Raw genomic sequence first — 14,001 nt, forward strand, 5'->3', positions numbered from 1 at the left:
GGGGGGCAGGGAGGGGAGGAGGGGGGATGGGCTGGGGGCAGATAACAGACCATGGTCTGCTAGGCCTGGTGGGAGGCCCATGTTTCTCACCGATAAAGTTCCTGGGGCCGGACGTCTAGAGCCGAGCATCTTAGTCCAAAGGAACTGGGGATGCGTAACTGGAGCAGGACTCACAGTTAGTGTCTTCTTAATACTCTGCATCGCTAACTCAGTGCACTGCCTTCGGAGAGGTGGGGAATCACTATTATTCCCATTTTACCGCTGGAGAAACTGAGATCAGGTGTGACTTGCCTAGGCGCACGCAGGAGGACTGTGTCAAGGTTGGGGAAGGAACCCTGGAGTCCTGTGCTCTAAACTGCATTTATTTCCTCTTGTACTTTGGGGGAGGAGTGGAAGTGGGGACCAGGCCCCCGAAATGGTTCTTGTTTTGCTTGTGTCTCTTGGTTTTTGGACACGTGCATTTGGCAAACATCTGGTGCTGTTTTCCACTTCACATCACTTGTTCTGGCTCTAGGCTTGGTCACCCCTTTCCTTGTTTAGTTACTTCCCATCCCATCTCTTGCATGGCTGGTCTCCCCTCTAATGCAGACTGTCCTTGCTTTGTGCTATTACAGAATAGTGCACCTGTGTCTGCGCAAGGCTGACCAGAAGCTAGTGATCATTAAACAGATCCCTGTGGAGCAGATGACGAAGGATGAGCGTCTGGCGGCACAGAATGAGTGCCAGGTGCTGAAGCTACTGAATCACCCCAATATCATCGAATATTACGAGAACTTCCTGGAAGACAAGGCTCTTATGATTGCTATGGAGTATGCACCAGGTGGGACACTGGCTAGGAGGGGCATGGGCTGGGGACAGAGCTTCTTGGATTCCCCAGTGTAGTTGGATCTGGGTGAATGAGCCTCTTTAGGGAGTGCCTGACTTAAATATCAGCAACTGAGTGGGCTGGTTTACAAGGCATCCATAAAAGCGGGGGGCTGCGTGCTCTGTGATGGTGAGGAGAATCCAGCAATGTCCCTGGTACTTGAGACAGGCCTGACTTTTGTTTGGCAAGGCTGTTTCCCTTGGAAGAGGTGCTCACTCCTGTCCTTTGTCACCTATTTCCTTATCTTGAAGCATATCCCATGTAAGGCTGTTGTGGAAATGGTTTGGAGGTCCCCAGGATAACATAAGCTTGTTGTTCAAAGGGACCTGCCCATGTTGAAAATCCTATTCTTTGAAAACATTTTAAAATACATTTGCATTATTAGCATTGCCAGCGCTTATCCCAATGGAAAGGGTTTTAAAAATAGCTTTTTCATCACTGATCTGTGTGTTCCCTTCTGCTCTTCACTTGCGGGTTCTGTCCGTTTCCCTTCTGTTTGTTTTGTCCGCTTCCCTTTTGGGCAGCAGTGTTGGAACAGTAGAGCTGCCTGGAGAAGTGTCAATTCAAACAAACACAGGATTTGCCTGGCCATTTTAAATCAAGGAAACATTTACGTTCGGGTTTGTAAAACTGCTTCATAGAAAACCTGAATTCTGGGCTTGCATTACATGAGAGGGCCCCTTTCAATAGCATGTGGGTACTTTAACAAGGGGAATTTCCCTATGCAGAACAGGCTTATCTTGTTCTCCCACTGACATTTGCTTCCCCACCGTGCTCTGATATGTATGGTTTTAGCACATTTCTTTGTCCTGCTGAGCCCTGGAGGCAGCACTGCCATTGACAGTGTGGTGCTAACTTTAACCCCTCTGCTGCTGGTCCTGCATCCCATGTGCTGTGCTGCTAGTGTTCTCTTTGCATTCAGAGAACGCGCGGTATGCTCCATGGCGCATTGTATGACTTCGGACATCCTTGGCTCATTCAGCAGCAATTGTGTAGTTAAGATACTGTGACTCAATTCCATTACTTTTGGTTAAGATTATGCCAGCCCTGGTCAACTTCCTTTGCTGATGGCCCTTCTGCCCTTTGCCATCCATCCCAGGTGGCACCTTGGCAGAGTTTATTCATAAACGTTGCAACTCCCTGTTGGACGAAGACACCATCCTGCACTTTTTTGTGCAGATCCTACTGGCCCTTCATCATGTTCACACTAAACAGATCCTGCACCGGGATTTAAAGACTCAGAACATTCTGTTGGACAAGCACCGCATGATCGTCAAGATTGGAGACTTTGGCATCTCAAAAATCTTGAGCAGCAAGAGCAAAGCCTACACGGTGCGTATCTGCTGAGAGTTCCCAAATTTCCGAGGTCTGGGGGAAGTTCTTTCCATCTGATCTGATCTGTTTCTGTGCCTCCGTGTGGGGAGAGTGGGCCTGAGATTAGGTTGCATCAGCGATTGTGATTTAGATTTTGACAAGTCAGTAAATAATCAATATTACTGCTAATCTTTCCGCTCTGTGGGTGTCTAAATCCGGTTAGCTCACTGATGTTAGGGTAGCAGTGAAGACACAAAAACAACAAGGAGTCCGGTGGCACCTTAAAGACTAACAGATTTATTTGGGCATAAGCTTTCGTGGGTAAAAACCTCACTTCTTCAGATGCATGGAGTGAAAGTTACAGATGCAGGCATTATATACTGACACATGAAGAGAAGGCAGCTGAGAACCAGTGCTAACAAGGCCAATTCAATCAGAGTGGATGTAGTCCACTCCCAATAATAGATGAGGAGGTGTCAAGTTGTGGATACAGACTAACACAGCTACCCCCTGATACTCGGCACAAGTGAAGACACAGCAACTCCGCTTTTAACACAAGCTAGTAGCTGGAGTTCAACCCCAGGCTGCCCTATAGGCTTTAACTCGAGCTGTTAACCCGAGTTAAAAGCTGAGTGGCTGCATCTTCACTGTTACTTTAACCCAAGGTAAGAACAGATCTTCTTGTGCAGTGTGGACATACCCTTAATCTCCCTTGATAGCCTGTCTTGCTGCAGTCATGAAAATTATTCTGTCAGTTCCTCTCTCTCATTTCCATAGTGTCTGAATGCCTTCCAATAGTGCATTAAAACAACTGTCACATCTGGCTTGATCTTGCTCTCCTCCTTGTCCCCAGGGGAGTATGTGTGTGGTGTGGATTGGTTCATTTTGGTAGGGCTTTGTTGTTGTGTGTTGTTTTTTATTTTAAAATATCCCTGCTGCTGTGTGTTTGTGCTGGAGATGGCTGGTTGGAGGCAGGTGCCTGGCACTTGCAGCGGGAGGGGGTGGGGGGTGTTGGGATGATCCGTAGTTCCTGGGGAGGTTTGTTCCACGGTCTGGTACGGGCCTTGTGGAAGTTCTTCCTCCTGCACAGACCAGCTTTGCCCTTGGGGTAAAAAGTCCCACTGTTCCAGAGGGGTGGAGTTGTTGACCACAGTCCTCATCCTGAAGCTTTAGGCTCCTAGATATGTTGGGCCCAAGCCACTGAGCACCTTGAAGATAAGGACTGAGTCCTTGTACTTGACTCTTAAGCTGCAGAAAGGCAGCGCAGAGGGTGGTGGACAGGCCTGCCGGGCTCGTGGTGGCCCGTGGTGCTGAGGAGACTCACTGTGGCACCCTGTACTAGCGGGAGTTTCCTGAGGCCTGTTGCCTTTGTGCCCAGGTGCACTGCAGTGCTGTAGTCCAGATGGGATGTGACAGAGTCTTGGATAACCAAGGTTAGGTCTCAGTCCAGCAGGCTGGGCTGGAGTCTCCTAGCCAACCAGAGATGGTAGAAAGTGCTGCTATGAGAGAGGTTAGCACCAGAGGGCCTCTTCTGAGACCGGCCTGATATGGCACACGTTTCTTGGTGGCTGAATGTCCTGTCTTTTCTTTTTCAATCTTCTCTCTTCCTGATACCTCAGTATCTTTCCCCATGTAAGCTGATCTGGTTGGTATCACTAAGTGATCTGAGCCCCTCAGTTGGCTAGAAGTCCACATTGGAGCTAAGTGCTAAATGGGAGAGGGAGCCATGAAGAAATGGTAAATCCTCTAGCAATTTTATCATGGGAAGATCATCGGCCAGTAATCAATAGCAGGGAAACTAACGCCCCTCCCAGTTCGCCTAGAACTCTGGCTCCTTTGTGCTGTAGTCAAGTCATTTTTGTAATGGGTGTTGATCTTTAGCTCTCCTTGCCACGGTTCTGGACTCGGAGTGCCATCATGCGTCTGTGCCTCTTTCTCTTAGGTTGTGGGGACTCCGTGCTACATCTCCCCGGAGCTGTGTGAAGGGAAACCCTACAACCAGAAGAGCGATATCTGGGCGCTGGGCTGTGTGCTTTACGAACTTGCCAGTCTCAAGAGAGCCTTTGAAGCTGCAGTAAGGCCGGGGCCTGGGGTTTTCTTAAAGCAGAGACGTGAATTCCAGAAACACGTCCACATTGGGCTGTGCCTACTGCATTCCCACAGAGCCGGCAGTGCTCTTCTCTAAGACCTTGCATTGCTCCTGATGTTTCCTGCCTTTCTGCCCATGCGGCAGCCAGGGTTCTGCTAACCATGTGTGTCTATCTTCCTTCCATACTCTCCAGAACCTGCCTGCCTTGGTGCTAAAGATCATGAGTGGGACATTTGCTCCCATCTCAGACCGATACAGCCCCGACCTGCGCCAGCTCATTCTGAGCATGCTCAACTTGGACCCTTCCAAACGGCCCCAGCTGAATGAGATCATGGCCCAGGCCATCTGCATCAGGCCACTTCTGAACCTTTATACTGACGTGGGCAGTGTCAAAATGAGAAGGCAAGTGGGGCTGCTGCGCTCATCTCTCTGGGGCCTAGCAATGGGGATGGAGAGGCTGCCACAGCTCCCAGGAGGTCTCTGAGAGGGTCAGTTCTTTACTTGGTTGGAGCTAGGAAGGGACACTGAGCAGCTGTGCTTGTGGTATGTGCATACAGGCTAACAGGACCCAGGCTCATGCCCAGCACAGGTGGGGGCTCAGGAGATGATGCATTGCTGAGGGGCTGTCACTGGGAGGACAGGTTCACCTCCGGTCTCAGGAGCTTGCTGGATGGTGTTGCACTTGCTCACTCACCCTTACCCTGGGGCCAGCATGACCTCACACAGGCCGTGGTGCTGTCAGAGAGCCGGCCGGCCATAAAGAGCTGTCCCGAGGAAACTGCCCCGACTCTGCCTGCACCAGGCCATGCTCAGCAGTTCGCTCTGCCCTAATGATAAAGCTTCCCTCTCCTCGGTGAGCCCAGTGCTAATGCTGGCCAGGCTGTCCGAGTGAACAGTCAGAAGTTGTGCATTTCGGTTTGACAGGCCTGAGAAGCCATTAGCTACAGTGCCACCAGTGACCCACAACAGAGCGGGAGGAAGAGTGACCAGTGCCAGACCCAGGGGTAAGGCCGGGCACGGTGTATTCAGCAGAACTTCATTTCAAAGGAGAATCCTTTGTATTTACCATTAGTGGCATCCTCTGCCAGATGAAACTCAGGCACTTCACACCCTAAATCCCCTTCCTCGGAGAAGCTGTACTCCAGCCCCAGGCTGGTGGGACTCAGGAGCTAGCCCGGGCTGCTTCTAGATCAGCCCCTTCAGAGGCTTTCCTGCCCTTGTCGTCTGGAGCCTGAGTTCCCCTGTGCTGCAGCGCACCCAGGCTGGGAATTGAGAGTCCCTGGGTGATGAACAGCTAGAGCTGTAGCAGCCCATCTACCTTCTGCAAATTCTAGAGCAGAAGGCTACTTTCCCCTCCTCCTGCTGGCATCGCCCTGGCGAGCTGCTGTGAGCAGCCTTCCCTGCAGCCCTGGTGAGCCTCAGACAGATGTCCCAGGCCCTGTTCTTGCCAGGTGATTTAGCCCCTCTGTCTAACTGGGTGTTGTCCTCCACTGCGGGTGGGCATCTGTATAGTATGGCTAGGGTCACTTGCTTGCCCATTATAGCTTGGCTGGGGGGTGGCAAGCTGGGATGATGGTATTTCATTTGGACTCCTAGGTGTTCGAGTTCGCTCAGCCAGGACTGGAATCCCACCTCCCCTGTCTTCCATCTACACCTGGGGCAGCGGAATCACCACCCCGCTCCGCCTGCCCATGCTCAACACAGAAGTGGTGCAGGTTTCTGCAGGGAGAACCCAGAAGGCCGGCATCACTAAATCAGGGAGGCTCATCATGTGGGAGGTGAGCAATGGCAAGCAGGCGGCAGCCAAGGGCAATAAGCCACTGTCAGCAAAGGGGCTTGGGCAGAGGGCCTCAGAGGAGGAGTGCAGCCTGCTTCCAGACATGCCATGGACCCACATCCCCCCCCAGTGAGCAGGCAAATCCCTGGCTGCTCCTGGTGACCACTGAGGCTGCAGGGGGTGGGGGTGGGCTTATTGCCCCTAACTTGTTCTTTTCATCCCAGCCCAGCTGCAAGCGAAGTGCATTTCAAACCCCTTTGGCTTCTCCCTGCCAGGCTTCCCCAATGGGTGCCACTGGAGGCCCCTCCCTCCCAGGGGCCACAGAGCAGCTCCAGCCCCAGTTTGTGTCCCGCTTCCTGGAAGGCCAGTCCGGAGTGACTATCAAACATGTGTCCTGTGGTGACCTCTTCACAACCTGCTTGACAGGTATGGACAAGAGCTGTGCTGCCCCCCTGCACGGATGGGGGGTTCCCAAAGCAGCCCTGCTGACGGGGCATGCCCAGCAGGGCTCTAGTCCCAAAGTCCATGTGCCAGAGAACCCTTCCCAAATTCAATGAGTCTTTGTGAGCCCACTGCAGGGCCGCGTGTCCTCAGCAGCACCCGGGGAGACAGGGTCTGAAAACTCCATGAAAGCATCTTCGAAGCTGCTTTCGGTCTGAGCTGCCTGGCTGAGTGACATCAGCGTGGAATGTGCACTGTTTGCACAGTGAGGTTCTTCTGATGGCCCGTGGGGAGCCGGGTGTGTTTGCAGGTCTGCTGGGGATCAGGGGAATAAGTGACAGATTTGCAACTGGCAAACTTCAGATGTGTGTGTTTGTCCTATCTCTGACCATGCATCCTGCTGGCCCTGGGCTGGGTGGCCGGTAAATGAAGGGCTCTGTGTGTTTAGCATCTCTCCGGACTGTTGAATGAGAAACTCTTGCGTACACAGCTGCAATAATGTTATCTCAGTGCTTTGCCCATCATCCCCTGTTTGTGTGAGTTCTTGTTGGGTGACTTGTCCCAGCACATTTATGGCTTCTCTCAAGAACCCTGAGCCCCATCTAAACTACCCCTCTGTAGTATCCCCCTAGCAGCTAGCCCAAGGCATCCGTGTGGGATTTGCAGCGTCTGCCAGCCAGCGAGGGCTCCCAAGGGACGCTGGGACTGCTTGGATGCTGTGGTCTGTGGCCTAGCTAGTGCCCAGGGCTGTGTGGACCCACAGCATGTCGTGAGTGGCTGTAACGTGACTTTATTTTGCTTTTCCAGACAGGGGGATAATCATGACTTTTGGCAGTGGCAGTAATGGTTGTTTGGGGCATGGAAACTTCACTGATGTAACACAGGTTTGTAGTGTAAGGAATTGGGGACACCGATAAATACTGAATGTCACGTGGTCCAGCTTCTCCCTGTCCCTGAGCGGACTTGCAGCAATCCTGCTGTATGAATCCAAATGACGCTGGTGGGCTCTGGAACCGGATCTTTCCCTTCCCTCCCCCCAGCTCTGTTCTGCTGCTTTTCAGCCTGCTTCTCCCTCCCCGTTTGCACAAAGATGTCTTTGAATGTGGCGTTGCAACATGCCGAGGGAAGTCGAGAGCTGCCTTGTGGTTACTGTTGGCTGGGGCCCAGACTCTGCTGCTGCCTCCAATCACACACCTGGCTGTTTCAGTCTCAGCCCTGCAGCTGCTGCGGTTCACTGGGAAACTTGTTTTTCAATAGAGCCAGTGTTCAAAGGAGAGCCACGCGTCCCGGATTGGGACAAAGTGCTGGAGCTGTAAAGGCACTCTCCTTTCCCCCGCCCCTCTCTGGGCTGTTTCCCAGCCCACCCTGGCTGGCTGGTGGCGATAGCATGTGAAATCCAGCCAGGGATGAGGGTTTGGGCCTGTTTGTCTCTGTGCTCCCTTGCACTGCTTCGCTGGGTGTTATCCTCTGGCTTCTGCTTGAGAGCTGTGCACACCTCCCATTTGCTGCTGTGGAGGAGCGTAGATTGGTGGCTGCAACCATATTTAAGCAAATGGTGCTTTTCCCAGAGACGATTGAGGAGGAGGAGGCCCATGGGAGGGATGTGTCAGATCTGACTCTATCACAGCAGGGAAAAAACAAGGTGAAGCGAGAAATGGGGAATCTCCATCCATCTGCCGCACGGGAGAGTTAGCTAGTAGTTTCCGTGCAGTGCCCTGGGTGTGGATCTTTCTGATGAAACATTAGAACCAAGTTTTGCCTGCTTTGCATGGGCTTTTGTCACAAGGGTAGAGATTTGCCTTGCTGCCTTTGTCATAACGTTTCCCCTCCCCAAACTGTTGTGCTAGTTGGTTGTCTGGCAGCTGTCGTTTACCCCAGAGGTGGCTGCATTTTCCTTTGTGCTGTATATCCATAGTTTGTAAAGCACCTTTAAGATCCCTTAGGACAAAAGGTACTACGGAAATGTAAATATTGTTCATATAGGGTAAAACCTGGAATAGGAACTAGACTATCCCTGGAGCTCTGCTCCTGGCCTTGCCTTTCTGCAGCGCCCGCCGGGTAGGCAGATCTGCTGTAGTAAGGTGTCAGTCAATGAGCTGATGGGGAAAGGGCATAGCTGACTAATGCTGCTCTTTTCTCTACCAGCCTAAGATCGTGGAGGCGCTGCTGGGCTACGAGATTGTGCAGGTGGCATGTGGCGCGTCTCATGTGCTGGCCATTTCCAATGAACGGGAAGTGTTTGCCTGGGGCAGAGGGGACAATGGTAAGGGGATTTTAGCTGCCACTGCTTAGCATGATCAGGGGTCATTTTCCCTCCCCTTTTGCTTCCCCAGTCCCTACTGATCTCCCTGTGTGCACTGTTTGGAAGGTAACTGTTGTGTGAAACTGACTGGGGTTGGAGCAGCCAGCAGTTCCCCACAGCCAGGGTGCCTGCCCCCTACACACGGTGCCCCCTACTGGGTGTGTCCCGCATCCAGGCCCCTGCAGTCACCGCTCTAGATATTGTTACTCGGGGAAATGCCTTTGGTTTGTATTTTGACACAAAACGTCTCTTGAAACGATTTCTTTTGCGCAGGTCGGCTTGGGCTGGGAACTCTGGACTCCCACAATTCTCCCCAGCAGGTAGCTGTTCCGCCTGAACACGAGGCTCAGAAAGTCCTTTGTGGTATTGACTCCTCCATGGTCCTGACAGTGAAGAACCAGATTCTTGCTTGTGGGAGCAACAGGTAAGAAAGGAGGGATGTTTCCCTGCCTTCTGGACCAGAGGTGTCACCACAGCAGATCAGCCCAGGGCCCATCTCATGCAGTGTCCTGTCTCCAGCAGCGCAAGAAGCTAGTAATGGGTATGTCTCTGGAGCTGCAGACAGCTCTGGTGTAGAGCAAGAATGTGCCTATATCACAGTAATGGTACATTTCTCAGCATCCCTTGGCTTCAGTGCAGCTAGCCCGGGATGGCTTTGGCCCAGGGCCGGCTCCAGCATGTCTGCCACCCCAAGCAAAAAAAAAAAAAAAAGCCGCGATCGCGCTCGGCAGCGGCAATCGGAAAAAAAAAAAGTCGCGATCGGTGGCAGCAGTTCGGCGGCAGGTCCTTCGCTCCTAGAGGGAGTAACAAGCAGGTGCCGCCCCTCTCCCTTGGCCGCCCCAAGCACCTGCTTGTTAAGCTGGTGCCTGGAGCCGGCCCTGCTTTGGCCCAAGGCATCCTGAAGAAGTTCCGTCTATAATATGTGATGTTTGCTCAGCCCCGGGACTGCTCTCCTCATGCAGGTTTAACAAGCTGGGCCTGGATAAGACTGCGGAGCAGGGGGAGCCGGCCCTGGGGGATCAGGTGGAAGAAGCTCCCACATTCACTTGTGTCCAGTCAGGGCCCTTAAATCAAGAGCCGGTGGTGTGTGCAGATATTGGAACAGCCCATTCGGCTGCAGTCACAGGTGAGGAGGTGGCCCTGGGAAACCTGCACTGGGAGGGGTAATGTGGGGGGACACTGCTTCCCCCCGTATGGTTTGGGTTCCAGACGGCACGTCAGCCTGGGAACCTTTGGGGCTGTGAGGGCAGTGCGCTCAGCGCTGTGAAAGACACTGGAATACTGGCCTCTTACGGTCGCTGACTCCTCATTTCTGTCTTCCCCATTGACAGCTTCTGGCCAGTGTTACACCTTTGGCAGCAACCAACACGGGCAGCTTGGCACCAGCACCTGCCGTACCAGCCGTGTGCCCTACCTGGTTGTGGGACTCCAAGCGATTAAGGTCACCATGGTGGCTTGTGGCGATGCCTTCACTGTGGCCATTGGAGCAGGTGAGATTGAAGCCCTGGTGTCCTGTGCTGCGGCAGTTCCTGGCTTTCTTGAGCTGTTAGCCAAGGAGTCAGTGCTGCTGGTGAGTTAAGCCTTGCTCTGCTCCAGACTGCAGGCCCACCTGAGAGGGGCATGGGGGGCACACTTGTTCTGCCTGCAGGGCACTCTGCTCTGTAACTTGAGACACGAGGGTCAGCAGAGCTCATGGTCAATGTGGGAGAAACCGTCTGTAGCCAGATGTCTCCTTTCCAGAGGGAGAGGTGTACACCTGGGGGAAAGGAGCCCGCGGGCGCTTGGGAAGGAAGGATGAGGAGACCAGGACTCCAAGGCCGGTGCAGCTGGAGGAGACCCACCCCTACCTGGTGACCTCTGTCGCCTGCTGCCATGGGAACACACTGCTGGCAGTGAAACGTGAGTATAGGGTTCTTTGCCACAGCTGTTCTTGCTGCGAGCTCAGGTGACCTAAACTGAAGCCCTGCCTGGCGCCCTAGAGGGGTCATGCCCGGCAGCGCTGCGGGGGCAGAGTGTGCCTAGCCAGCTGTCAGCCCCCGCTGCCCTCTGATCTCTCCTGGCTAATTACACTGTGTGATTTGGGGGACACTAATGCTCTATTGCTCGTTCCATGCCTGCTGGGCCACAGATCCTTGGGACGCTCCGCCTGTCGTGGCATCACTTTGACTTGCCTCTGGACTGAGCCCCTCCAGATTTTGCCACTCTGGGATTTCCTTCGGGGAGAGCAGGGTGCTGCACTGTCTAGCTCGGGTGTTCCATTGCTCTTTCTTAGGCCAAATGCTAATAACCAGGGAATCCGACACATTTGCAATCTGGATTTACTCCTCTCCAGTGAACCCTGGCCCTACAGAGCACCGGAACAGCCTGCACTGCAATGGGTCCGGATGTCCTGTACCAAGTGTTTACAGTGTCTGCGCTTTGGGGATCGGTCACAGGCTGGAGACCTATTCCTGAGCTGGGAGTGCTGCCTGCAGCACCCTCTGGAGTCACTGAACACTGCTCCATGCATCCGCTAGTGGAAGGGGGGGAGCACATGAGCTCCTGAGTGGTGCAAAGCCCACTCGCCCCTGGTTGGAGCACCTCTGCAGCTCTTCCCAGTGCCTACCTGGCCCAGGGCCAAGGGCCCCCCGTTGGTTCCCAGCTGGCTGGTTTCTGGAATCCATGGTGACTTCGCTGAAATCAGAACATCCCCAGGCAAAGCACAGAATCCATCTCTCTTGTGTGCTGCACCCCATAGCCACTGTAGTGATATTGAGCCAACCCAGCAAAGCAAAGAGCAGTGGGGGAAGGAGGCGCCCCTTGGATTTCTAATGCCCTCCCGCTATGGCTGCTCAGGGGAAACCTGCAGGGAGCTGCCGCGCTGGTGGCCATGTTTATGGAGCCAAAGCATTTCCCAAACCAGCCGCTTTCAGAGCAATTGAAGTTGCCTAAATAGAAACTGAGATTTGAGGCATCGTTTTGGCTCCTGGATCTTCTCTGTGGTTTGATAAAAATAGCAACGGCCTGTGGCTTCTCTTCCCTCGGTCTGAAGGAAGCATCATTACGTGGTTCAAATAAGCCCACAGTCGGACCTGCCCTTCCTGTGCCAGGGTACGTGAAAGCAGCCTGGGTCAGCACATCGGTGGGTCTGCTTGTACCCCTGCAGTGTGGACTCTGGCTTTTCCCTTTCCCCGTCCCCTGCTAGCTGGCTAATTGTCCCCAGCAGGGAGGAGCTTCTAGCTCCCTCATGCTCCACTGCGCACCTTGATTAAGCTACAGAAAACATTGTTGTATCTGTATCGATCCAGCCAAAGTCCTTATCTGCCCCCCCCCCCCCCCCCCCCCGGTCCCATCTGAGCGCCTCAGTCTTTCCCTGATTTATTGTTGAACCCAAACACATAACATTCAGGATCGTGACTTGAGCCACCAAAACGTTGTGTGCAAACGGCGCCCAGCCCTGCCCTGCTCCGTGGGTCCCAGAGTGCAGGTAGCATGGAAAGCCCACGGAATGGGTTGGTTCGAACCGTTGGTTTGGAAAGCTTTTCCCAGAAGAGAGAACCTGTCTGAACCTTCTGCTTGTGGTATAGCCCTAGTCCCCCGACACGGGGCGTGCGAAAGGCCCATCACTAACAAGCGCCTCTGTGCTGAGGGGACAGTGGTTCCTTACTGCCCCAACCTGTCCTCCTCTCTTGGGCACCACTCAGTGCAATTTCTTTCCAGCATTTGGCGTCTGCTCCCTGGCTGCAGCTGCCTGGGACTGGACCAGTACCTGCGACCCGCTTTGCTGTGAGCTCTGTACTGCGACCCGCGGCTCACTCTAGCCAGACCTCAGCAGTGCAAACCTCCGTGCCGAAGCAACCCCAGGCAGGAAGGGACCACTAATGAATTAACAATGAGAAGTGGGAGCCTGTCCAGCGGCACAGAACTCCTTTGGAGAGAGTCTCTCTTCCCCTTCGGGGCTAACCCAGTGGGGGGAGAAAGGGGGGCACAGACCTCAAGGAGTCACTGTTTCTTTACCCCCCAGAAGACCCTTTAGAATCAACATGAAGACAAAGGGCCCCTCTGTTAATCCTTTAGCACCAGTGCACATGGCAGTTCCGATGCCAGCCCCACGCCCTCTGCTCTGTGTACTAATGAGAGCCTCACAATGGCTTCCCGGGGCAGCCAGAACCACAAAGCCTGTCAGCCTGATTATTGGCATGGTAGCCACAGGATGCTGCTGATTTTAGCCCCCCGGTGGAGTGCTCTATCGGACACTTCGCCTGCGTTTATCCCAGGTTTCTGCCCTTTGTGTTTCAGCTGCAGGGGAAGAGTCAGGCCCCCAGTGAGGAACGGGCTGAGAGGAGCGAACTGCACCACCTCCATATGGACATAGCCAGCTTCCTTCTGATCTCCTGACCTGCATGGCGCACATATCCTCTCCTGCCTGCCTCCGTGTTACTCAGGCCTCGAGGACGGGGCTCTGGAGTGCTGGGGCAACACCGTGGGCTGCATTGGTGCTTGCCAGGAGCCGGAGAACACTCAGCCACTCAGATCAACGGGGGTCACTGCATGCTGGAACCTGAAGCCTCCCCCAGGACATTGCCCCATGGAGCAGCGCCTGCTGGGACAGGCCACATCTCTCCATCAAGGATGAAGGGTGATCATGACCTGTCTTGTATTCAGCGGGCCCCACTCAAGTGATTTCACTGTGGCATTGCATATGTGATTGCCACCAGCAAGAAGGGCCTCGGTTTATTTTCACACTTCTGTGAAAACTGACTCTGGTTACAAAGCGTGGGCTGGCAGCTTGGTGTCGGAGGGAGCTGTCAGCGTTTGCACCGGAACGTCTGTTGTTATGGCCCCAGGCACTATGATGGGTGACTAAGTGCAAAACTCTTTTACTTAAAGTCTATTTATTCCTGAAGAATGTTTGGCCCAGTTGTTGACCGAGTTCATTGCGTTTTCAAGCTACCAAAGTTCTGGGGCCATGACCCACTTGGCCCTTCGCCAGCCGCCAGAACCAGCAAGAACTGTGATCTTGTGTGTAGGCGGCTTGGCCTGGGGCTGTTCTTCCCAAGTGCCTGCTTTAACTCTCCGATCACAGCTTGACTTGTGTCCTTCAACTCTTAGTTCTGGATGCCCCGGCTAAGGTTTGTTCTCAGATCTCTGAAGCCTGCTAGTGATGCATCTGAAGAAGTGGGCAGTAGCCCACGAAAGCTTATGCTCTAATAAATTTGTTAGTGTCTAAGGTG

General features: G+C 53.6%; 1 protein-coding gene across 3 annotated transcripts; it reads left to right on the forward strand.

Moving 5' to 3' along the window:
* The first annotated feature begins 45 nt into the window (after positions 1–45).
* Positions 46–14,001, forward strand: NEK8 (NIMA related kinase 8). 3 transcript variants are annotated; one of them, XM_034752736.1, is made up of 15 exons: positions 46–175; positions 615–820; positions 1,965–2,197; positions 4,122–4,253; positions 4,462–4,670; positions 5,193–5,272; positions 5,865–6,046; positions 6,321–6,471; positions 7,294–7,370; positions 8,632–8,749; positions 9,062–9,212; positions 9,751–9,914; positions 10,120–10,278; positions 10,529–10,687; positions 13,067–14,001. In XM_034752736.1, the coding sequence occupies exons 2-15, from the start codon at positions 685–687 to the stop codon at positions 13,093–13,095; spliced, it is 1,980 nt and encodes a 659-aa protein (XP_034608627.1). In that variant the 5' UTR covers positions 46–175; positions 615–684; the 3' UTR covers positions 13,096–14,001. The 3 variants fall into 3 exon arrangements, with proteins under 3 accessions (XP_034608627.1, XP_034608628.1, XP_034608629.1); XM_034752737.1 differs by lacking the exon at positions 46–175 and adding an exon at positions 230–280; XM_034752738.1 differs by lacking the exon at positions 46–175 and having other exon boundaries at positions 682–820; positions 2,045–2,197.

Source organism: Trachemys scripta, chromosome 18 (genome assembly GCF_013100865.1).
Source record: "Trachemys scripta elegans isolate TJP31775 chromosome 18, CAS_Tse_1.0, whole genome shotgun sequence".
Taxonomy (NCBI): Eukaryota; Metazoa; Chordata; order Testudines; family Emydidae; genus Trachemys; species Trachemys scripta.